The sequence below is a fragment of the Chelonia mydas genome, chromosome 7 (assembly GCF_015237465.2).
Source record: "Chelonia mydas isolate rCheMyd1 chromosome 7, rCheMyd1.pri.v2, whole genome shotgun sequence".
NCBI classification, from domain to species: domain Eukaryota; kingdom Metazoa; phylum Chordata; order Testudines; family Cheloniidae; genus Chelonia; species Chelonia mydas.
This window is the reverse complement of record NC_057853.1, coordinates 60,468,469-60,495,397: the sequence shown is the minus strand read 5'-3', so window position 1 is coordinate 60,495,397 and position 26,929 is coordinate 60,468,469. Positions and strand designations below refer to the sequence as shown.

Sequence of the window (26,929 nt, the reverse complement as noted above, 5' to 3'; positions counted from 1 at the left end):
ATGAAATCCAGAAGGCTTGGAAAAGAGGGGTGGGCGACGCTGCCAACGCGAACTGTGAATTAAGTTTTGCCTTTCCATACTAACTTGAGAACACTGAAACACTAATCCAGTTGACTAATAAATGCTGGCTTGTCTTGAAAAAGCTGTCTTGCATTACTACAAATAACTACTGATTGCATCGCTCCTAAAGGGGCAAAGTATCTCACAGGGATCAAAACTCATTTGGACCCCCTGAAGAGCAACACTGAGCAATAGGATGCTGAAGTTCAAATGCCCAGTCCTGGAGAAGCAGAATCACAGGGCTTGTCGTTGCAAAAAGTGGAGGCCTCAGGACTAGCACAATACAAAGGACAATTCCAACAGATGGAGTATAAAGGTTGGGGGCATGGAGCACCCTGTAAATCTCTGACAGAATACAATAATGGAATTCCATTAACTATTCTCCAAACTAACTTCCTGTCAAATCATACTAAATATTAACTACTGGTTCATGACAAAATAATAGCTGCCAATAGTTTTGAAAGACAAGATGTTTATCAAGAGTCAAACACTCCCACACCCATCCTAACATACAGCCTCAGACATCCAGCAGGTGGTTTAACAAAAGCAGGGAAGCCCAGACTTGACTTTCCTGATGTTTCTAGCATTTAAAGGGAAAAAATCCCTCATAATTTCAAGTCCACCTTTGTTGTCCATTATAAAGCAGAAAAACAAAAATGGGGGGAGAACAAGCCCAATCTGTTAATTCTTTGCAAGTCACCTTTAAACACGTGTCCGAAAAACACAGGTGATCAGAGAATATCAAAAAAATCAATAGGACACATTGATACCTGCCTGCAAACTCTGCAGAAGAATTTGCAAGCAATATGCAGTTTAAGAGTAGGCACTACCCTCTGGTGGCATTGTCTATGTGTTGCAGCTTTCTGGTTTCAATTGAACATTTCAATTGAACATTAAGAGGAATACTTCCTCTTCTCACCCCACCAATGACACTTCCTTCAATCAGTGCACATGTTGGACAGTCAGTGAGGAAAAGCTGTGTAGCAAACTGTTCTAGGGTGAGTGAATAAGGCAAGGGAACTCTGGACAAGTTCTGTGGAACACAGTAAGGCTGAGGTGCATTGGAGGAAAAAGAGTATACTGTGGTCCTGTGATGACACTGGACTGGGTGTCAGGAGCTATGATTCTATTCCTGTCTGCCAGAGGTTCCCTGTGCGATATTAACGAAGGACCTTCAACACTCTTTGCCTCCGTTCTATATGAAAAGAGGATGCAGTACTTCCACCAGGGTGTTACAATAATAAAGTCATCAAGGTTGGTGGAGATACAGAAAACAAATATTATTTAGTGCAGCCTTTGGTTGGTATGCAAGTGAATGAGACTTGGGACCAAACACTGAACAATGGTTTTTTTGCTTCTTAAAGAAAGGACAGATGCCTGTTTCAACAATCATCTGTTTTGGCCGCTGAATGAAGCAGCAGTCAGTCCTACAGAAATAGTAGTATAGGATCATGTAATTGAAAGACTATCATAATGCACTCACAAATACAGGCACAGTTACAGTTGTGCACGTAATCTTTACTTTGTGACTTCCAGCCTTTGAAGTGCTTCAACTCTAGGACCTTGACACTCTTTAACAGTCGGGGTTTTGTATAGTGTTCAGAATATCAGGCATGAAAATATGGATATAAGAAAGACAGCAGGATAAAAGATGATGCTGCATATTCAACTTTTAAAAAAACGAATAGTGTAGAAAAGACAACTAAGCAAACAAATCACGCTAATAGCCTAGACTTTTTTTTTTTTCTTTTTTTTTTTTTCAAATATTACTTGGGTAGAATGCCATTCTTGGGTATGCTTTTAGGACGCTGCTTCACATACAGCAGTTATGTGTCCAAGTCCATTAGTGAGAATTTTGGTTTTGACAACAGGTCTTTTCTAAAAGGTTTTGTTTGTTTTAACATGTTACTGTGTGTGCATGGGCATTCATTTTGACTACTAGTCTACTAAGACTACTTGGACACCGGGAATGGAAAAAGCATCTGATGACTCAGTAAGGGTATGTCTGATTTTATTTATTTATTTATTTATTTTTACATAAATAGCCATTTATTCTAGGGAATTTTGACGTTACTGATACTTGGGCTGATGTTCAGCATATTGGATGTTTTACTGTTCAACTTCACTGAACGCAAGTGTCTGTGGCACGGGCACAATTAGGAAAAAGCAATATAAGCTGCCACTCTGGATCATATACAGACTTTGCAACTCACAGAAATGCACAATTTCCTTCCCACTGCACACTTACAGCAGTGGGACTGAAAAAAGAGGAAACTCATGGACAACTTTTACCTTTCTCTTTCTCCATCACTTTGTGACCTGTAGTTTACAAAGATGACCAGTTGTGAACACCACAGGTCCTATTTATCTTTCCTTCTGCTTCAACTAAGGCCCCCAAAAAATCATTAAAAGTGGTTTGAGAATAGACAAACAGTTAATACTGTGTGACCATCAGCCAAACATATTAAACCAGCATTCTGAAGTACTGTTACAGACTAGATGGTACCAAGTTTTAAACAATGCTTTAAACACACTCATTTAATACACTTTAGCTCCCTATTCATAGAATCAGTTTAAGGCCAGAAGGCACCACCAGATCATCCACCCCGTTAAATTCATTCAAGCCAGTCAAATTTTCAGGGTTTTGCTGCAACCATTTTAGCAATATCTGAACATTAAATAACGTTCTTTGGCCCACAAAGGTGGAGTCTACATTTCTAGCCATAAGTACATTTGGAAATGGGTACACAATATAGCATTCTGCTTTAACTTCCAAGACAAGCTGAACCAGGCCACCATCATTACTAACTGCAATGAGTTTTAATTTCTTCTTCCCAACAAAAATATGTTTGATCTTGAACCATAGTCAGAAAAGCAGTCTACATCAGGGGGGAAAAGAAAAAAAAGCAGACGGGACTATTTGTTCAAATTGATCTCAGTGTCAACAGCATTAGTGCAGTTCTAAGAATTAAAAATGGGAATAATTCCAGCCAAGAGAAGGATTATTTAGAGGGACATTGTCAAGATAAATAAAATTTACGAAAAATTATTTAATAAAAGCAAAGTGTCATGTCACTATTTTGAGTAGAAAGCATTTAAGAGTCTTTCTTGGAAGAGAAAGAAAATACATGTTAAGATAAATATTAAGTAAGTCTCATTAGATGAACACTCATTTCCATATTTCTAGAATGAGCTTGTTCCTGCTTTTCCTCAAAGTTCTAGGTGGTGGGCGACAGAGGGCATTAAACAACAGCCCCCACCCATCCCTCAGGATGCGAAGTACCACCAATTCCATTTGGGTAGAAGACAGAAAACTCTTATGTCACAAAGGTTAAAGGTCACTGCCTGGGATCTGGCAACCCATAGCAACATCTGGGTGTTGATCCGCAACCAAGATAATAATAATCCACCACCACCACCTCCACCCAAAGGGAACATAGGTTTTGCATCTTCACTTACAACTGACACTTTAAAAAAAAATAGTAGCAGGGCTGCATCATCTGCAAAACCAAAGGCTTAGAAGGTAAGGTGGGTATAAACATTTGAGCGCAGTCAGATAACGTAGCAAGAACTGAAGCTCTTTGAGGCAGGGACAGCCTCAGAGCTAAATAAACTCCATTACTCAGGTGACAAACTGTTTGGGAAGTGCATATAACACAGGAAGCACAGTTTCATGGGAAGTCTATTTAAGAGTAGCAGAAGTTTGGAAGCTAGCAGAAAAGACAAATAGGATATTCTTAATTTGAACAAGTGTTTTTCCAAAAAAATAAATTAATTACAAGCATCAAGATGAGCAGGGTTGTGTTGCACTGGACCAGCCTGTCACATTGATCCATGAGAGTTCCTCCACTGAGCAGGGTCAGATATGAACAGATAGTTGAGGCACTGGAGAACACCTCATTTCCACAGCAAGAGCAGAGTACTTTATTCATCTGTTAAAGCCAATGGCTTATAAATCTGAACCTTGGGAGCTCCAGCCCTACCTCACGATATCACCATAGAGCCAAGAGTAGGGTTCTGTTGCGGCTGATGGCTACCGGGGGCGGGGGGGAGGGGGGGAGAAATCACAATTTTTATACTAAAAAATTAATAAGTTAAATATTAAGCAATGCCCTCAATTGTTTACAAAGCATGTCTTTTATCTGGTACACTGGTACAGCAAATAGTAAAAGCAGGAACTTTATCTCATTGCTGTTTTTAAAATCTCAATGTACTGAAGTCTAAATTTTGACCCCAACTATTTGGCACTGTTACTCGCACAGTAACAACTTATCTGTAATAAACTACTGTGCAACTCACATTTTAAAAGGGCAGGAGAAGGTGAAGGCTTTAGTATAAAGTTTGAACTATTTCAAAAGGAAAAGTTTACATTAAATGTTAAGTTTGGTCAAGATATATTACACAAATAAAAGTTGTGTAAACAGTACAATGTGTACTGACCAGAATAAAGGTGTGTTTATGTAGACACAATATTGCCTTTCAGCTTGGGCTTAACCCCTTAGAATGGTGGCATTTTCCACACCTCCAGACTAACAACTTCAAAAGATGTACTTCCACTGTATTCGGTGGGTACTGTGAGTTAAACACATCTAAAATGTCCTTATATGTTCTGTCATCACAGCTAATGTCCTACATGTAAATGATTTTGATTAGTATATTAGGTTAACTGCTGCTGACTGTCTTTTGCCTGCAGCACTACTAGTTTTAATGTCTGAGGTATATTACCATGACATACAAATAAATTTAATGCCCTTTTTAAGTCCTCGGCAAAAACACTTCAACTATTTTAAAATAAAACATTTGTTACATTTTTTTGTTAAAGCTCTCAGTACACTTCAGGCACTATACAAATAATAGTTTCCATTTGAACTCAACTAGTTCACTATAAGAACACTTATTTTTGAAGCCTGAAGTCTGTGGCCTTCTTGAAGAATATCCAAGCCTGTAACATTGAACTTAAGTGACAGGTAGAGCTATCAACTTGGCAAGGATAGTTACTTTAATTTGTATGCAGATACATTGTTTAACACTTTAAAATGTTGTAAGGTTTTGAGTGATAAGGAAGATGGTAAATTCTGTGAAAGAACTAAACTTGTGGGGGGGGGGGGGGGGGGAAGAGGTTGAATATTCATAACTCTATTTTAGTGAAAGATATAAACAATACCCACCTGCTGAAGTGAAGAAACAGATTGACAGAGCCAGAAGAGTACCCAAAAGTTACCTACTGCAGGACAGGCCCAACAAAAAAAACAAAAAAAACCAACAGAACGCCACTAGCCATCACCTTCAGCCCCCAACTAAAACCTCTCCAACGCATCATCAAGGATCTACAACTTATCCTGAAGGATGACCAAGCACTCTCACAGATCTTGGGAGACAGGCCAGTTCTTGCTTACAGACAGCCCCCCAACCTGAAGCAAATACTCACCAGCAACCACACAACAGAACCACTAACCCAGGAACTTATCCTTGCAACAAAGCCCGTTGCCAGCTGTGTCCACATATCTATTCAGGGGACACCTTCATAGGGCCTAATCACATCAGCCACACTATCAGAGGCTCATTCACCTGCACATCTACCAGTGTGACATGTGCCATCATGTGCCAGCAATGCCCCTCTGCCATGTACATTGGCCAAACTGGACAGTCTCTCTGTAAAAGAATAAATGGACACAAATCAGACGTCAAGAATTATACACCATTAAATTAGGCCTGAATAAAGACTGGGAGCGGATGTGTCATTACACAAAGTAAAACTATTTCCCCACGTTTATTTTTCCCCCCTACTGTTCCTCAGACGTTCTTGTAAATTGCTGGAAATGGCCCACCTTGATTATCAATACAAAAGGTTCACCCCCCCCACCCCCCCATACAGACTAACACTACTCTGAAACCTGTCATAGTAATATGAGGGAAGGAGGGCCCTTGAGCAGCAGAGAGAAAGGACAGCTGAAAGAGAATAATTATCAGGCAAGATCTGAAAACAGATTAAGTGGATGAGGTGAGAACAGTCACATGTTGGAGAAGACTTTTGTGCCAGTGGAAGAAACCTGTGATGGAACAAAGAAGGCCAGTCGTGAAAGAGATGGAAAAAGCACCAAGGATCATGAGATAGAATTACTTCACACTATGAAGCATTTTTAAAAAAACAAAAAGGGAAATTTGTAACTAAAACCTGAAGTGAACAGGGTGATCTTATGCTTTTTTTAATACATGAGATGGTAATAAGCACAATTCTGTACATACATAGACAAAGAAGCTGAAACATTTCCCCCCTCCCTGTTGTGCTGTTCTTTGTTTTTCCTCACATTATTACTATTTATGATTAACACGATTCTAAGAAAGTGAGTGTGATTCTAAGTACTCCTCAATGCCAACTGTCAAAGGTGTCACTGTTCTGTAACAGCAACTCCTATCAGGCCTGACAGATTCATTACACCCAATATACTGTTTTCATAGCATTTACCCAAAAAGGGTCATAGGTGGTGTCTAATGGAAGCTTACATCATACTGATCCTTAGTCCTTGAGTGATATACATATGGGTGACATTTAAAAAGGTTTATGTATGTTCTGAAAATAGGCTTTAGAACAGGGGCAGGTAAACTTTTGGGCCCAAGGGCCACATCTGGATATGGAAATTGCATGGCGGGCCATGAATGCTCACCAAATTAGGGGTTGGTGTGTGGTAGGGTGTGAGGGCTCCGACTGGGGGTGCAGGCTCTGGGGGGGGGGGCCAGAAATGAAGAGTTCAGGGTGCTGGAGGGGCCTCCAGGCTGGGGTGTGGGTGGGAGTGTGGGACCGAGGGGTTCGGAGTGTGGGAGGCAGGATCAGAGCTGGGGCAGGGGGTTGGGGCACTGGAGAGGGTCCAAGAGTGCAGGCGCTGGGCGACGCTTACCTCAAGCAGCTCCCAGAAGCAGTGACGTGTCCCTCCTCCGGCTCCTATGGCGCGACATGGCCAGGCAGCTCTGCACACTGCCCCGTCCACAGGCACCGCCCCTGCAGCTCCCATTGGCTGCAGTTGTCGGCCAATGGGAGCCGCGGGGGTGGTGCTTTCAGAGTCCCCTGGCTGCCCCTACACATAGGAGACGGGGAGAGGACAGGATGCTGCTTCCAGGAGCCGCGCGGAGCCATGGCACACGTGGAGTGGGGCAAACCGCAGACCCTGCTCCCTGGCAGGAGCTCGAGGGTCGGATTAAAACATCTGAAGGGCCGGATGCAGCCCCCAGGCCGTAGTTTGCCCACCTCTGCTTTAGAATCTGTGTTTCAAGCAGGGTTAGCAAGCTGGTTTTGCCAGACCAAAGGGTGTGGCATCACCTGCCTCAGTACATATGTAAATTAAGCTTTGTAAAGTAAACACAAACGAAATCCCATTTATATGTGAAAGTCAACAGGAAAAATCAGGTGGACGGTGAGGGCAGGGAAGTGAAACAAACAGGAGTATGGGGGATGACACTTCACAGCCAGCACCCCAGGAAAGAAACCAAGGTGTCATCCTGACTCTGGGGACAAAAAACAGTCGACTTTGGAATGTAAGGACCACCCCACTTCATCCTGCATTGTGGGGGTAACTGGGCTCTGCTGTTATACTCATGAAAACAGGATCCAAACCAACCTTGGATGAAATGCTGCAAGAAAGCGCTTAGGTGAAAAACTGCTTTAGACAAGCTTAGCCTGTTAGAGTTAGGTTTTAGTCTAGTAAAAGCATTATATTTTTGTTTTATTTGTAACCTGTTGTACTTATTTCTCTTGCTCACCATCTCCTAAATCTTTACCTTAGTTAATAAACTTACACTTGTTTTCACTATGAATAGATTACAGTGCCATGCTGCTATATTGGAGTGTATATTCAGTTGACTCAAGCTGGTATGCGTAAACTATTGCCTTGGGAGTAGCGAACAAGGCAATTACCATGGGTGTCCAGTGACAGGGACTGGACACTACAGGGGGATAGTTCTGAGAAGTTCAGGGACCGAGGCACCTGAAAGGCATAAGTAAGGGCTGGCAGAGGCCAGAGAGTGCTTGAGTGGCTGAAGGTCGGCAGCGTCACAAAGCAGATATCCAGTGACCACAAAACAGACTCACTTTTGCTGGAGGCAGGAAGATACATGGTCACTCACAGTGTTGGACACTGGAAGGAAGCGTCATCATGTAAGGTTATAGTGAAGTTAAGATGTATGGATACCATTGTACACTATTTTGTGAATATGTTTCTTCCCTCACTACACTGATTCTGACTTTGTCAACAATTCAATCAGAGAAAGGATACCAAAGCCTGAAGAGGGCTCCTGCATCCTCAAAGCTACACGTATTTCAGCAACTCATGTGAAATGGTGAAGAATTTCAGTTTAAAACTCCCTGTTTGGAAGAATGTTTTGTTAATATTCCTACAAGTTCCTTTCAAGCAATATCAGATTGAATCAAATGCTCTACCCACCATTGAGAAGGCATCAACAGATCTTTAATGCACTCAGAAAAAGATTAAGAACAGCAAGGTTTCATGCATTTTCAAAATTTATTTCGTAAGAGGATGACAAAAATTTGCCTCACTAATCAATAAAGATATGATCAAATAGATTTTAAAAAAGAGAAAAACCTTCAGGTATGAGCCAAGGGAGATACACCCCATGCTACATACCCACAACTATCAAGGAATTCCACTCTAACACAAAGCAGGCCTATTAAAAGCAGTGGGTGGTTTCAAGTAATTGATATGTAAGTTTCTGGGATGGTTCCAAAAAGTATTATATACCTTTTGAAATGTTACATTAATGTTTACAACCTGTCAGAAAATAATTTCATTCATATCTTGAACTCCAGGCAAAATGTGTACACATTTGCCTGTATGTGTTATTGCCCTAATATGGATGTGCCTGTAACTAAAATTTTGGCATTGTTAAAACCATCACATTACTATTTTATAGACTGCATTTGGTAATGAATTGGTAAAATGTCCTCTCTCCTGAAAGGATTTTTTTTTTTTTCTGAATAGTTTCACCAACACCGCAAAATTAAATTTCATCAGAGTTTATTTACCTCCAACTCCAACAACCTTCCAATTTAAAATGACAACATCACAATCTTTTACCAAGAAGAGTCAACGCAAAGTACTGGTCAATTAGAAATGTTCATAATTTTTATAGCTTTAAAAAAAACAACACAAAAAAACTGTAGATGTTTTTCTTCTCTGTTTTTATGTTCCAGCTTCTCCAGACCACCTTCTCTCTAGACAGAATAGCAGACTATCGTTGTCCAATAAGAGATGTTTGTAGTCATGTCATTTGTACTCAAGCCTTTCTATTATTAGGATGGAAGACCAACAAATTCCATAGCATGTTCACCAAGGAATGTTGCCACATGGCTGGCAATTATGTGGCCGCCACAAGCTCTGTAGCATGATAACAGTGCCACTGAGGGACATAAACTGATTATCCAGCCAGACAACATTAAGGACCTACCTAAAGATTGATATGGGTGGCACTCAATCTGCGAGGGTGCTATGTCCTTTTGGATTTACCATGAGGAGGATGGAGCAGTCTCTCTTGTTCTCTCACCCTGCCTCAGTGAATTTTATCAGGCCCTGCAGTAGTCTTAATGCCACTACACAGAATGTTAGTTTGACAAAATTTGTTCAGAAACCAGTGTCTTACCATCTTACATAGTGCCGCCCCTCCCCGCAAAAAAACAAAACAACCACTACAGAAAAACTTGGAGGGGAGAAGAGGAATTTATTTATGTAGTACCCTTTATGTCTGAAGTTACTAGAACAATCTATCCTCTCTCAGTCTAGCAACCTTCATATACTATTAGAATATTTAAAATTAGCCTCCCGCTCAGTTTATAGGGTTCCTCCCACTCAACATTTAAAACATTCCTTTGAACTTACACAGACATCAATTATGTGCAACATTTCTTTACATACATTTGGGCAGCATAAAGATCTTTGGCATGTTAATGGGTTTTTAGGGATTTCTTGACTGTCTTTTCCTGACTTGTCAGACAATAAGCCAGTCGCTCCATTTTCTGTCTGTAAATTGACGTTTCACATCACGCTCAATAATACCAATCTATAAAGAATGCATTTCTCTATTAATAGTAACTACTCCATCTGACATAGCTTTGCTAAGAACTAAATTAAGTGGTAAAAAAGTAGGCTTGCTTACTTAAGTAAAACATTAAGTCTTCTGAATAAGCTTGCAGAATACATGCGTCTCCACTCAGTGCGGTCCAATGGACAGGACACTGGACAGGCAATCAGGAGACCTGCATTTTATTCTTGGCTCTGCCACAGTTGTACTGCTTAACCTTGGCAAGCCACTTGACCTCTGTGGTTCAGTTTCCCCATCTATAAAACAGGAATACCATCAACCCCACTGGGTTCTTATAAAGAGCTTTGAGATTTATGGTTGAAAACCACCTAAGAGCTCATCATTTTAACATTTATATTTTTTAAACCCTATGCAAACACAACTAATTCTCACAATATTCTTGTGGCACCTTAGAGACTAACCAGTTTATTTGAGCATGAGCTTTCGTGAGCTACAGCTCACTTCATCGGATGCATCCGATGAAGTGAGCTGTAGCTCACGAAAGCTCATGCTCAAATAAACTGGTTAGTCTCTAAGGTGCCACAAGTACTCCTTTTCTTTTTACGAATACAGACTAACACGGCTGTTACTCTGAAACCTCACAATATTCTGTGAAGCAGATACTAGTTTACTATTCAAATTCAACATACAACAGCTTTCAGTATGCAACTTTATCTTGTTTATATAGGTACTACGTTGTTGAACAGTTTTAAAAAACTAAGCATCTGTAAACTATTTTAATATGGTTTAGCCTCCTGCTTTCTTCTTAAAATTTAAATATTCTTCTGACCAACCACAAAAGATAACAGTGTGTTATGAACATCAATGTTTATATATAATTAGAATTCCAGGGTGGAGGCTATTCTTGAGACTTGAAAGGATCTGCAGCAGATTAAATAAAAGTGTTATCTTATGCATCATGTTTAAGGCTACGATTTAGGCCTGGAGGCCACGGATTCTGTGACTTTACCAGATAAATGTGATTTCTTTGGCTTCAGCTGTCAGGGGCTGAAGCCAGGGCTGGAGGAGGGACTGTGCACTCCTGCCCTGCAACTGGGCCAGAACCAGGATCCTGCAGCTTGCGGTGGGGACCGCAGTGGAGGCCATGCGCCCCTACTCCACAGCTTCCACTGGGGGCTGCAGCTGTGGCCGCAGCAGGGGCCATGTGCCCCCCTTGCGGTTTCCCAGGGCCATGTGCCCCTCCCCCAAGCCAGGGCTTGGCGCACCCCTGTCCTGCGGCTGCAGACAGCTTTGGAGAAGGGGCTGTGCACCCCCCATGGCTGTGCCCTGTCAGTCTCCCTCCCCCCACCAAGCTCTGCCCCTGGTTATTTTTAGTGAAATCACCGACAGGACAGGGTCCTGTGAATTTTTGTTTATTGCCAGTGACCTGTCAGTGACTTTTACTAAAAATAACAGAGACAAAATCTTAGCCTTAATCATGTTTAAAGGGAAAAACAGTACTTGCCCTCTTCAGTCCAAAACAAAATAACAAAAACAAAAAAGGCCCTCCATGAACTGTACACTTCATGCAATAAAAACATTTTTATTTTTTTAAAACACAGCAAAAATGTTGTACACCAATACTGAAATCATAACCTAGTAATCCCACAAAGTGGGATTCTGGCCAGAAAAAAATGACAGTTTAACTGGATGAAAGTTTGCATAAATATAAGTTGGTGAGTAACACAGAAAGGGGGTGTGTAGTACTATGCCAAGAGGCCTGGAAGTAGGCTTTCTGTCAGCACTCCTGAAATATATACACCACTCTTTGGAACCCAAATGTGCACAAACTTATTAATAGGTCAAATTTACAGTGAGAATTAATCAGAATAATAGAACTGGAAGGGACCTCGAGAGGTCATCTAGTCCAGCCCCCTACACTTATGGCAGGACTAAGTATTATCTAGGCCATGCCTGACAGGTGTTTGTCTAATCTGCTTTTAGGAGATTTCACAACCTCCCTAGCAATTTATTCCAGTGCTTAACTACCATGACAGATAGGAAGTTTTCCCTCATGTCCAACCTAAACTGCCCTTGCTGCAATTTAAGCGCACTGTTTCTTGTCCTATCTCAGAGGTTAAGGAGAACATTTTTTCCTCTCTCCTCCTTACAACAACTTTTAAATGCAGCTGAAAACTGTTATATCCCCTCTCGGTCTTCTCTTCTCCACAGTAAATAAACCCACATTTTTCAATCTTCCCTCATAGGTCATATTTTCTAGACCTTTAATCATTTTTGTTGCTCTTCTTTGGACTTTGTCCACATCTTTCCTGAAATGTGGTGCCCAGAACTGGACACAGCACTCCAGTGAAGGCCTAATCAGTCCAGAATAGAGCAGAATTACTACTTCCCATGTATTGCTTAAAACTCTTCTGCTTATACATCCCAGAACGATGTTTGATTTTTTTGCAGTGTTACATTGTTGACTCATATTTAGCTTATGATCCACTATAATCCTTCCAGATCCCTTTCTGCAGTACTCTTTCCTAGGGAGTCATTTCCCATTTTGTATGTGTGTAACTGATTATTCCTTCCTAAATGGAATACTTTGCATTTGTCCTCACTGAATTTCATTCTATTTATTTCAGACCATTTCTGGTCCAGATCATTTTGAATTTTAATCCTATCCTCCAAAGCACTTGCAACCACTACCAGCGTATCATCTTCCGCAAACTTTATAAATGTATTCTCTATGCCATTATCTAAATCATTGATGAAGATACTGAACAGAACCGGACCCAGAACTGATCCCTGAGGGGAACCCCTCGATATGCCCTTCCAGCTTGACTGTAAATCACTGATAACTACTCTCTGGGAATGGTTTTCAACCAGTTATGCACCAACTTATAGTAGCTCCATCTAGCTTGTATTTCCCTAGTTTGTTTCTGAGAAGGTCAAGAAAGAGAGTATCAAAAGCCTTACTAAAGTCAAGATATGCCACATCTACCGCTTCCCCCCATCTACAAGGCTTGTTACCCTATCAAAGAAAGTGGTTAGGTTGGTTTGACACGATTTGTTCTTGACAAATCCATGCAGACTATTACTTATCACATTATCCTTTAAGTGTTTGCAAACTGATTGCTTATTTATTTGCTCCATTATCTTTCTGGTTACTGAAGTTAAGCTGACTGGTCTGTAATTCGCTGGGTTGTACTTATTCCCCTTTTCATAGATTGGCACTATATTTGCCCTCTTTCAGTCTTCTGGAATCTCTCCGATCTTCCATGACTTTTCAAAAATAATCGCTAATGGTTCAGATATCTCCTCAGTCAGCTCCTTGAGTATTCTAGGATGCATTTTATCAGGCTCTGGTGACTTGAAGACATCTAACTTGTCTAAGTAATTTTTAAATTGTTCTCTATTTTAGCCTCATATCTACCTCATTTTCACTGGCATTCACTATGTTAGACGTCCAATCGCTAGTAACCTTTCTGATGAAAACAAAAAAAACAAAAAAATGTCATTTAGCACTTCTAAGATTTCCACATTTTCTGTTACTGTTGTCGTCCCCCCAGCCGCCACCATTGAACGGGCCTTCCCTGTCCTTGGTCTTCCTCTTGCTTCTAATGTATTTGTAGATTGTTTTATTATTACCCTTTATGTCTCTAGATAGTTTAATCTCATTTTGTGCCTTGGCCTTTCTTATTTTGTCCCTACATGCTTGTGTTATTTATCATTCATCCTTTGTCATTTGACCTAGATTCCATTTTTTGTAGGACTCTTTTTTTATTTTTTGATCATTGAAGATCTCCTGGTTAAGACAGGGTGGTCTCTTGCCATACTTCCTATCTTTCTTACACAGTGGGAGTTTGCTCTTGTGCCCTTAAAAATGTCTCTTTGAAAAACTGCAAACTGTCTTCAATCGTTTTTCCCCTTAGACTTGCTTCCCATGGGATCTTCGCTTCCAACTCCCTCAGTTTGCTAAAGTCTGCCTTCTTGAAATCAATTGTCTTTATTTTGCTGTTTTCCCTCCTCTGATTCCTTAGAATCCTGAACTCTACCATTTAATGATCACTTTCACCCAAGCCTTCCTCTTTCAATTCTCAACCAGTTCCTTCCTATTTGTCAAAAAACAAGATCTAGCACAGCCTCTCCACTAGGAGCTTTCTCCACCTTCTGAAATAAAAAACTGTCTCCAATACATTCCGAGAACTTGCGGGATAATCTGTGCCCTGCCATATTATTTTCCCTACAGATGTCTCGGTAGTTGAAGTCCCCCATCACCACCAAGTCCTGTGCTTTGGATGATTTTGTTAGTTGTTTAAAAAAACCCTCATCCACCTCTTTCTTCTTGGTTGGTGGTCCATAGTAGACCCCCTACCATGACATTATCATTTTTTTTTGCCCCTTTTATCCTTACCCAGAGAGACTTTCAGCAAGTCTGTCTATTTCCATCTCAACCTCAGTCCAAGTGTATACATTTTAATATATAATGCAGCACCTCCTCCCTTTCTTCCCTGCCTGTCTTATGAAGACTGCACCCTTCTATACCAATATTCCAGTCGTGTGTTATCCCACCAAGTCTCTGTGATGCATGCTATGTCATAGTTGTGTTTATTAACTAGCATCTTAAGTTCTTCCTGCTTAATCCCCATACTTCTCACATTAGTATACAGACATCTCAGATACTGATTTAATATTACATTTAAAATCCAGAAACACTTGTTTTAGACTTAGAGGAAACATTGTCTGGAAATAAGCATTTTCTTTTATGGCTTCAAATTCACTTTTACATATGTATCAACTCTAATGGACTTGCAGTGAATAAAAAGAGTGGGTATATACAACAAACTCTGGTTATTAGAGACTGTTTGCCCAATAACGTCTCAGGCCCTGGCATCTTGTCTCTTATGTCCTTCATACACTTTCCTCCCACAAGATGTCTCATTCTTGCTAACAAGGATTTAAGTAACTGAGTATACCAAAGCTGCAGCTAATAATTTTTTACTGACATTATTTATACTGGGAAAGTGACCAAATCACTATGAAAGCCGTGTTTTGTATATAGCAGGATATTTCTTGTAAGGTTGTCTTCAACCCTTCTATTTCTTCCCCTTTGTTCTCTGTCAGCTGGACAAACTTGGGAGAGAACTCTGGGATTTTAGGTTCAGAGCAGCAAGGGATTGTGCCTTTACCTATGAGTATTGACAGAAGTCTGCCAGATTTTCCATTTAGATCTCAATTATTCTGATGACCAACATTATTTTTGGTCCTCTGCCTTTATCAAATGGAATATCCTGATGACCCAATATTACTCACTAACTCCTTTTCTTGTGAGCAAAGAAACAGAGTATCACTGCATGTCCTCACATCCTTAAGCAGGGGCATAGATGCTTCAACAATAAATCTCACCTATCCAAGAGTTTTGAGCAGTATGCAAGGATTTACCCTTTTCCATTTGCATATATCTCAGATTATCCCCAATTCCCTGCATATGGACCACCAAGCCAACTTCATGGGTTTTGAAAAGACGTTTCTTCATTACTGGGAACTGCAGTCTTATAAAGGCAGCTTTAGTTAATTATTTTTATCATATTTCAAAGCTAAATGTTGTGTTTCAGTAAAACTAAAAGGCTTTCCAAGGAACCTGAGAATTCTAAGTCTGGTCATTAAGACTTCCTCCCTCTCCATGGTTCAAAAACACTTACAGAGTGTTCTCATTCGTACATTTAAATTTTAAGGTAGCCAATTGGGAATAAACTCCAGAATGGCTCTGCTTTTCTAAGGACATTGAGCCTTAGGCTGTCTCTACACTGTCACTTTCAGCACTAAAACTTTTATCGTTCAGGCGTGTGAAAAAACACACCCTGAGCAACAAAAGTTTTGGCGCTGAAAAGCGCCAGTGTAGACAGCTCGTTATCACCGGAAGCCACACTCCTGGCGATAAAGCTACCACCATTCATTAGGGGTGGGTTTGTTTGTTTTTTAAAATCGCCAGGAGAGCTCTTTTCCGGTGATGAAGCGCGTCTACACTGCCCACGTCACAGCGCTGCCACGGCCGCGCTGTAACGTGGGTAGTGTAGACATACCCTTAGAGTCCCGTCCTCTCCTTTTACTTCCCAAACTTAATGTCCCTTTACAACCCCACCTTCCATTGACCTAAGTTTGATAATTACAGCCAAACCTCCAAAAACAGACAGCAGTTCTTTAATGCTGCTTTATAGCTTTTAAAGGCAGTGAACACTGACTAGCAGATCCTAATCCCTTTTTAGTTGCCCTACATTTCTTACAAATTCCCCTTAGGCTAAAATTTTCCATCCCTGGTCACAGCACAAATGTTTTTTCTTTTTCTTCTAAGTTGGAGCTGAATCCGTTCAGACATTTTTGAGTTACTCAAGCATGAGGACAAAATTTGCACTCATAAAATCTCCAAGTGCTTAAGCTAGAATTTTCAGACTTGGGCTGTTCCCTGGCAAAGGAAGGGAAAACAATTAGTTTGAAGAAAATTTTTAGCATGTTGTGATGTTATTGACAGAATCTGTAACCGTATAGATCGCTGTTGCAACCACTGTGATATATTTGCAGCAAATATTGTATAAAGGTTGTTGTGTAAGGGGTCTATGGAGACGTTATGGTTTGCTGGTTATGATTATGCTGTCTATATGTGCGTATCATTTTTGTAGTTGAAGTTATGAATATTGGCTCTATAATGTCTGTATTTCAAATGTATGCTATGCTTCTGGGTGACACCCCAGACAAGTTGGTGTCAGCTCTGCCTATCCTGCTTGATGGCCCATTAAGGGCCATCAGATATACAACTGACCCATTGACAGAAGGCAGACACACCTTGTGACTCAGCAAGGCATGCAGGAACATGCCTATGGACAGAACTCTGAGGTTTTTCCATGCCAAGCAATGGACAGCTTGTCTTTGGAACAAAGAAATAAAGACCACATGGCAAGAAAATATAAAAAGCTGCTGCAGCTCCTCTATCTTGTCTTCAATCCTGCTTCATACCTCTGGATGGACTTTGCTACAAACAGAAGCTCTACACAAAGGACTGATGACCCATCCCGGTTGTGGAGGTACTCCAGAGACTTGATTTGAACCTGCAGTTTATTCCATCACAGCTACAAGCCTGAACTAAGAACTTTGCCATTACTGTATGTAATTGATTCCATTTAACCAATTCTAGCTCTCATCTATATCTTTTTCCTTTTATGAATAAACCTTTAGATTTTAGATTCTAAAGGATTGGCAACAGTGTGATTTGTGGTTAAGATCTGATTTGTATATTGACCTGGGTCTGGGGCTTGGTCCTTTGGGATCGAGAGAACCTTTTTTCTTTTAGGGGGGCATTGGCGTTCATAACCCTTTGCCCCCATAACGAGTGGCACTGGTGGTGATACTGGGAAACTGGAGTGTCTAAGGGAATTGCTTGTGTGACTTGTGGTTAGCCAGTGGGGTAAAACCAAAGTCTTCTCTGCTTGGCTGGTTTGGTTTGCCTTGGTGTGCAAAAGAACAGCTGCCTTGGGCTGTAACTGCCCTGCTTTAAGCAATTTGTCCTGAACTGGCACTCTCAGATGCCAGAACCAGCATCGTTACACATGTCAACGCAGAATTTTATGCACATGCAGCTTAGAATCCTGGGTGCACACAGAATTATTTTAAGCTTTAGGTTATGTTAAGGGATGTGATACCTGTAGATATTTTTAAATGATATATGAAGTATATTACTATTATTGCAATATTAAGGTTGAGAAAGCAGGCATGCAAAGATCAAAAAATTCAGAAACTTAGCCATTCTGCATAGTTTCTGTTGACATTTTAACAACATTATTTATATTCCAGAAGCACATTAGTACCATCTACATATGGGAAAGATTCAGTACCTGCACTAAAGTTAAATGTAAACTTTTCATATTACTGTTTATATTTAGCCATGGGGGGGGGGAATCAATGTTATTCTGGATGCAAAAGGATTCTCCTCCTTATATTAAGTCTTCTTTTCTATGGTTTGGGTAGGTAGCAACAACTACAAATTTATATCTAGATTTGATAGCCAGCACACTGCCTCAGTAGTGAGCTGGTGAATGTCCTTCAGGCCCCTGACGAAAGAATGAAGGGGACTCTCAGCCATGAAGTCCTCCATCGTTTGTGCCTGGTGACCAGTCAGTCACATACAGGTGTTTGCCTCATTTTCCATTTAAAGAGGGTTTGTCCACATCTCCTATGAGACGTCCTGAAGCAATTCAATCTGTACCAGTCTTTCTGACATAAATCAAAACCCGGTGGTTCCTTGGCAGGGTCAATGACAAGCTGTTTGTTTTGAGCGGTCGAAACATTCCATATGTTCACTTATATTAAGTGATTCATATGACTGAAGGTGTGACCTTAAGACCTTTATGCCAACTTGCAAAGGGCACATCTAACATGGCATCAAAATATTTAGACAAACCATGTCTTGTAAGCTATCATGTAATAACCGGTGACATGCTGGTCATAAATATCATGTGATGTATATAAAGAATGTATATAAAGAGGTACATATATGTGATGGAAGTATGTTCCTAATATGTGTTTTGGAAGCAATTGATAAACAAGGCTGCCATAAACAATGGACTGTGGATTTGACTGTTTGCATGGCTTGATTACAGGCACAGGACAACTGAAGTATATTTACATCTTAAGGTAAACAAAGTGATTGGCTGAATCAAAATAGCAAATTGACCAGATGATAAGGAAGACAGCATGGCATCTACACACCAGCAGAGGATAACAACTGTCTGAGGTACATATTTCAAAGGAATATATTTCAAAGGTTTATTGACTATACAAAGCAGAGGAGAGAACCCCTTTGTTATCCATCACTTCAGGGACAAAGGGGCCAGAGCTCTTGAAATCTGTGGAAGGTGGATCCTTCAACTATGTGAGCTCAGGACACAGAGAACTGAGTGTAGGTGAGAAATTGCCTGATACCAGGTTTATAATCTGTTACATTTTAGACACTAGAAAGCATGCTTTGTTTTATTTGCTACCATTTCTGTTTCTATTATTTCTGCTTAGTATCACTTAAATGTGCTGTTATATAAGAGTACAGTATGAGTCTTCAATTGAGCCAAGAGGCCATCTCTTTGGAGACAATGGATTTAGTTAATTTCTTTCAGTGTCCAGTGAGAAGGACTGGACACTGCGGGGTGGGTGGGGGGACACTCAGGAGCTGGAGTTCACTGTTACCTGCAAGGCAAGGTTTAGACTGTCAGTGTCTTGAGGAGTTTGCTGGTGAGGTGGCCAGACAACCGTGGAAGGGAGCTATCACACAATTGTAGCTCCAGCAAAGCTCTCTCTTACTGAGGTGAAGAAGTAACATTGGGGCTTATAGTTCTGGACTCCCTGAGGAGAGCATCACAGAAGATATATGCTGATTTACAGAGGAAGTATCCTTAATAGGCTTTTCAAGAAGTTCCACTGATGGCTCTAGAGTTTCCTCTAGGTTTCTCGCATACTGCTTTGAGATTTATTTGGAACCATTATCTGGATTTCAAGCTTTTAAAAAAATATTCATGTTTTTGTTATAACATTTGATTAAAATATCTATTGCCAGTTGTGCTGCAAGACAGTGAATTAATAACTATGTAGATAAAGAAAATCTTCCACAGGTTAGTTCATAAGTTCTCATTGTACATGTAAAAAGAGTAATGAAGTCAGCTCAGCTAAAATAGGCAACATTTCAAGATCACAGAAATTAGGAAGCTGACAATAAGTAACAGCATGCAAAAGCACTGTGCAGTATTATCAGTTTAAATAAAAGGACATTATCTGAAATAGTTGTTTTTTTCAGTTTGCAGCAGATATGAATAATGATTTTATATCAAAAACACTGCTTGTGGACATTCACTGATTATGTCATCATTACTAGAGCTTAGTGCAAGTTACCACAATCAGCAGGGGAGGTGCGGGATGGGGGTTTATTTCCCCATAAGTTTGCTTATGGTATGTCATCAGTAGCTACATTATGGTATTCTTCAACCATGTAGCTACTGATGACAGTAAAGTAACACACAGCAGCAGATACTACTGAACTCTGAGGGCTTGTCTATATGGAGCAGCAACGTGCGCTATGGGAGATGTGATTTCTAAAGCTCAGTGACATGTTGCGCAATCACTGGTCTTTGCAGGCCCTGGCAGTGAACACTACAGGTCCGCTGCACTTTAATGCAGTACTGTATGTTAAAATGCTCAAGGAAGTGTTTGTGTAGACCGTGGTGGTGTGTACTGATGAATCAAAGTGCAATACATCAGTGTGCTTTAGAAATCATACACCCTCATAGCGTGCTTTACCCCACCATGTAGACAAGCCCTAAGGGGAAAAAAAACATTGTCTTGAAAAACAGCAAACATTTTCTTACAGTAACTGTTTCAAACCTTTTTTAAAAAGGGTAGGAGGAGGAGCAAATTCATATGCACATAATCGTGTCTGTCAGCCTAAATACAAGAGTATATAAAAACTTACAGTTCTTTATGTTTGTCCTCTGCCAAGATTTGGTCATTTGGCTTCAGCCCATACCTTAAAGGGGGTGGGATGGGGGGGAAGGGGGGAAAAAAAACAGGAGAAAAGTTACTTTAGTTCTTAAACAAAAAATTTGTTTTCAGTTTACATTTGAAAAGTAGACAGACAATCTTAAAATCTTTGTCTACTGAAAGGCGTTTCACGTATTTTAAAACCAGAGAGCAATACCTGTTAAAATAGACAGCATTTTAGAGTTAATACAGCTAACATCACAAAGTCTTCATCTTGCATGACAAGAAAAAGACCGCCAACAAATAATTCCCATGGATATTGTGAGGTGTCAAGAGAAACAAACCGTACAGAAGTTTTGAGAACCCACAGCAATTAAAAGCTTCAGGAGGGAAGTGGAGGCAGATGTGAAAAAAAAGTACCAGCATGTAAATTCAGGCTGATTTAAGTGTTACATTACTTCATGCTTTTCTGGGGAAGGGAAGCTCCAACTGATCTGCATACATCATGACCATAAACCCTGGAATTCTTCATGCTAAAATATGCAGTATGTATTTATATCCAGAAGGATTCCATGGTACTTTGTTTCGTTCATAAATCCATAGAACTAGAGGCTAGAGGGGACCATTATATTATATGGTATGATCTCCTTTATCTCAGAGGTCATTACATTTCACCTACTTACCTCTGTATTGAACCCAATCTTATTGTTAAACTGAACAGATTGAGCTCTCGTCTGTTGCTCTAAAGCATTTTCTCCAGACCTTGAATCATTTGTGGCAATTTCCTACACCCCAACATCCTTTTTAAGATATTGACACGAGAACTGGACACAGTGTTGTAGTATCAGTCTAACCAATGCCAGATACAGAGGTAAAAATCACAGTCCTATTCCTATACCCTCATTTATACATTCAAGGATTTTACTGGGCCTTTTTGCTACAGCATTGCACTGGGAGCGCATCAACTATATCCCCTAAATCTTCTTCAGAGTCACTAATTTCCATGAGATAGCACCCCCACTCTGTAGCAATGGCTTGCATTCCTTATGCCTAGATTAATAGCCTTCCTTTTGGCTGTATTACAATGCATTTCATCTGAATGGACCCAGTTTACCAACCAATACAGATCACCTCTGTATGGCTGCCGCCATCCTCATCATTATTTACCACTCTGCCAATCTTCATGCCATCTACCAATTTTATCAGCAGTGACTTTATATTTATTTCCACATCAGTCAAAATGTTGACTAGCATCAAGCCTACCACTGATCCCTGTGGAACTCCACTAATAACAGCCCCATTTGATGATGATTCCCCATTAGCAACTACTTTTTGAGATCCATTAGCCAGTTTTAAATCCATGTAACATGTATTTTATTGATATTGCACAGTGATTTTTTAAAATTAGAATATCATGCAATACTAACTTAAAATACCTTACAAATATCTAACGTGTACCTATTTCAACTAAACTTGTAATGTCAAAGAATGAAATCAGGTTTGTTTGACAAGACCTATTTTCCATGTTGACCAGCATTAATTATATTCCTATCCTTAATACTTTACCTACTGTGCAATACATTCCATATATAGGGATCACCTCATCCACCGCTGAAATGGAACCTTGTCAGAGGTATAATACAATAGCCATGCTTCACCAATAGCTCTACATAACTTTTCAGATAAGACATGAAAAAGGAACTTCTTCACCTCACACTAAAGGAGGAATTATGTACAGTAAACAGAATTTGTCCAGGACACTGGAACTAAACAGTCAGGAAATACATCACGGGATCTTTAATGACTGAAGGAGGGACATAACTAGTCTGGCTTTGAGCCTTCCCACCACCACAGTTTCCTTTCCATCATGCAAACAAAACATTCCATCTGGTGTTTTCACAATCCTGCTCCCCTGGGCTTAGTTTGTCCTTTCAATTTATAAATGGGTGTTAGCCGCCTCTCTCAGCTCAGAAGTCTTTCCACTATTCTATCAGGTTTTCCCCTTCCTTATAGGTCTCCCTCCAGGCTCACACTCCTTTGCATCCCTTTTAGGATATCTCTATACAGAGCACCAATGTGCACTACAGGGGTGAGATTTCATAAGTGCACTTACTAACTGGTCCATGTAGACCCTGCTGGTGTGTATTAGAAGTTCCTTAGTGCTCTTTAAGGTAGCACTGTTTCAAACAGCACTACATTAAAGTGCACCAACCGGGTCTACACGCACCAATTAACATGCAACACATTAGTGCACTTTAGAAATCATTCCCATTCTGCACATTACCCCACCATGTAGACATGCCCTCAGAATTGGGCTTTTCACCCCATAAGTGTCTGCTCCTTACATGTCTATCTCCCCAAGGCCTTTTGCCTGGGAGCCTTGGAGAGTTTCACCTCCTCTCCTCCCTGCAAGCTCCCTCCTCAAACTCAGGCTGCACTTACTTTCCCCAGAAGGGTTGTGCTGAGTCAAGGCTTCCATTGTATAACCCATGGACTCACTCTCTACACCTAGGAAGGTAGGCTACATCTAGCAAAAGTAAGGCTGAACTCCAACCCTCTTAAAGGGCAAACACTAAAGCTGTCAATAGCAGCTAATGTATGCGATTAACACAAAACAAATTAAATAGAGTAAAAAAATAGTTGTGATTAATCACAGTTTCAATCATACTGTCAATAGAATTTAAATAAAATTAAATAAAATTTAAATTTATTATAAACATTTTGGATGTTTTTCTACATTTTCAAATATATTGATTTCAATTACAACAGAATGCAAAGTGTACAGTGCTCACTTTATATTATTTTTGATTACAAATATTTGCACTGTAAAAACAAAAGAATAGTATTTTAATTCACCTCATACAAGTACTGTAGTGCAATCTCTATCATTACAGTGCAACTTACAATTAAAGATTTATTTTTTGTTACATAACCACAGTAAAAACAAAACAATGTAAAACTTTAGAGCCTACAAGCTCACTCAGTCCTACTTCTTGTTCAGCCAATCACTAAGACAAACAAGTCTGTTTACATTTACAAGGAGATAATGCTGCCCCCTTTTTATTTACAGTGTCACCTGGAAGTAAGAACAGGTGTTCGCACAGCACTGTTGTAGCCAGTGCTGCAAGGTATTTACATGCCATTTACGTAAACATTCGAATTCTCCTTCATGCGTCAACTTGTAGTCTCATTGGTTGTAAGCCTCAACTGAAAAATAGCACCGCAAGCAGCATTTACACCTTGACAAAAAGGAGGTGTTGACAGGGTGCCAACTCTGATTAGTGCAATGTTTAGTACATGCAATATGTTGTACTATTGGCTGTGATACATGCTTTAACCATATTTTGGACTGCTGACCCCGATCAACGATGGTGGTACATTAAGGTACAGTTGCTCATTTCAAATAGTAATTATATGCTAATCTGGGATAGTAGAACAGAATTACTTTGATAGCCTGCATCACTGATCAGGGTATGCGGTCCATAATAGGGTTCCAGCAACAAAATATGGACATGTACAGCTGTTTTGCGCTGCAAGCCTGGGAGGGAGGGAAAAGCCGAGCGGCGGCACAGTTGGGGGAGGCTGCAGTGTTGCAGCGGAGGTGAGTTGGGGTGGGGAGCGGTTCCTCTACCCCCCTCCATTACTTCCTGTGCTCCCCTCCCCTCGCTCACCTCCGCTCCACCTGCTCCCTGAAGGCGCTGCCTCCCCCTCGCTTGAGAGGGACGGGGGAGAAGCAGAGCGGCGGCGTGTTCAGGGGAGCAGGCAGAGCAGAGGTGAGCTAGGGCGGAGGGTTGTGGGGGTGTCATAAATATAAAGGGAAGGGTAAACCCCTTTAAAATCCCTCCTGGCTAGAGGAAAAATCCTCTCACCTGTAAAGGGTTAAGAAGCTAAAGGTAACCTCGCTGGCACCTGACCAAAATGACCAATGAGGAGACAAGATACTTTCAAAAGCTGGGAGGAGGGAGAGAAACAAAGGGTCTGTGTCTGTCTGTATGCTGCTTTGCCAGGGATAGAACAGGAATGGAGTCTTAGAACTTTTAGTAAGTAATCTAGCTAGGTATGCGTTAGATTATGATTTCTTTAAACGGCTGAGAAAAGAATTGTGCTGAATAGAATGACTATTTCTGTCTGTGTGTCTTTTTTGTAACTTAAGGTTTTGCCTAGAGGGATTCTCTATGTTTTGAATCTAATTACCCTGTAAGGTACCTACCATCCTGATTTTACAGGGGTGATTCCTTTACTCCTATTTACTTCTATTTCTATTAAAAGTCTTCTTGTAAGAAAACTGAATGCTTTTTCATTGTTCTCAGATCCAAGGGTTTGGGTCTGTGGTCACCTATGCAAATTGGTGAGGATTTTTACCAAACCTTTTCCAGGAAGTGGGGTGCAAGGGTTGGGAGGATTTTGGGGGGAAAGACGTGTCCAAACTACATTTCCCAGTAAACCCAGTTAGAGTTTGGTGGTGGCAGTGGTTATTCCAAGGACAAAAGATAAAATTAATTTGTACCTTGGGGAAGTTTTAACCTAAGCTGGTAAAAGTAAGCTTAGGAGGTTTTCATGCAGGTCCCCACATCTGTACCCTAGAGTTCAGAGTGGGGGAGGAACCTTGACAGGGGGGAAGCTGTTGGAAGCAATGCGGGGGGCCGAAATGCAGCACGCCCGGGGGAAGAGGCCAGGCCGGGGATTTGGGGAAGGGGTTGGGAAGGGGCGGAGCCGGGGGGGGGGCACGAAAAAAAAGCAGGGGCAGCCAAAAAATTTTTTGCTTAGGGCAGCAAAAATCCTAGAGCAGGCCCAGGTTGGAGAAGGGGTTTGGTGCTAGAGGGGGGTACATGGAGCCGCACCATTGGGGGGGCGCAGGGCTATGAAAGGGCTGTGGGGCCCCGCGTCTGCGCTGCAGCCGGTACCTGCACTGCGCAGCCATCCGGGCAGCCACTCCGGGGCCCCGCGCACAGAGGCCGATCCGATGCCGCCTCGCTCAGCAGCTGCAGCCGAGCTCCATGCTGCTTCCTGCCCAGCCCAGGAAGCGCGACCGGCTGCGTTGGGCAGGGAGATCAGGCACCATGTGACTGGGCACCGCGTAGGGCCGGGGAGCCAGGCCCCTGGCAGCAGCAGCTTTCTCTGCCCCAGGAGCCAGGCAGGGCCGGCTGGTGCCATGGCTGGGGGCTGCCTTGGGCGTGCTGGGGCGAGCCCCCTGCCCAGTCTCTCCCGCTCCTGTGCTGTGGGGCTGTCCAGCCTCCAACACTCAGGGGTGCTCACATTCCGCGGTGGGGAGTCAGGCAGATGGCAGCCTTTGCCTGCAGGGAGCCGCCGCCCCACATGCCGGGAGCAACCCCACTGATGCAAGGGCTGCAGGACTCCTGCGCCACCAGCAGGCACCTGGGATGGAGAACGGGCCTGGGGAGGGCAGGGGGGCAGGACAGAGCCTGGGGGTGCAAGATGGAGCTGGGGGGGGGGGGGGGGAGGGATAGGGGGCAGGACGGAGGCACATCCCTTAAATCAGAACTTTTATAGGGAACCGGTTGTTAAAATTTTGGCAGCCCATCAGTGCTTTCCATCATATGTTTTTACAGTTTTACTACCTACTGTCACAGGCATTCCACCCACTGTAAAAATGAGCATATGAAAATAGGCCAACAATCAAGTGTTCCATTTCCTATAGGGGCCAATTCCTCCCAATTTGCAATACTTAACATGGTGAGAAAAAGTGTCTTAACTGTAACAGTTATCAATTTATGCTCTGAAGCTTGGGAGTCTTGGATCGTAACCTAGCTAGTTAAACCGCAAGTGTTATTCAGATAAGATGTGATCTATTTTTTAGAATCATTTGTTTTAAGATCCTTCAGCTGAACATTATATAAGACTAGTTCAAATTTGAATTGTTTTGCCCTTTGATATTAAGCGTTTTCTTATTGTTAATCAAGGAAAAGTTAAAAAAAAAAGTCACTGGTCTGGCCTTCACCTTACTCCACTGAATTAGAGAATTAACTCCAGGTTAGCATCAAGCCCAGACCTGTTCCATGAACCAGAATTTCCTGAAAAGCTGGTAAGAAAACATAACTGCCCTAAGGCCCAAGATACATAAGTGTCATTTGGAGATATGGGCCAATAGATAAAAACTGAGTTTAGCAGAATATCTAGTAAAAAGGATTTCCCCGTTCATGACTTCCTGTGAATTGCATTAATGAGATTAAACAAAAAGTTGTGTTACCCTGGATATATACAGCATATGAAGCCAGTGTAGAGATCAAAGTTAAAAATTTTATATATCCCCAAAGCAGGGTGCGCATGTGATTAAGTCTAAATGTCCATCATTGAAATTGCA

General features: G+C 41.3%; 1 protein-coding gene across 8 annotated transcripts in view; it reads right to left on the bottom strand.

Moving 5' to 3' along the window:
- Nucleotides 1-26,929, bottom strand: part of ADK (adenosine kinase) — a 555,104-nt gene that overhangs the window by 471,155 nt on the left and 57,020 nt on the right. For all 8 annotated transcript variants that reach the window (XM_037904414.2, XM_037904411.2, XM_037904417.2 and 5 more), the window contains one exon: nucleotides 20,600-20,653. In XM_037904414.2, coding sequence (XP_037760342.1) covers nucleotides 20,600-20,653 — 54 coding nt within the window. The remainder of the gene's footprint in view (nucleotides 1-20,599; nucleotides 20,654-26,929) is intronic.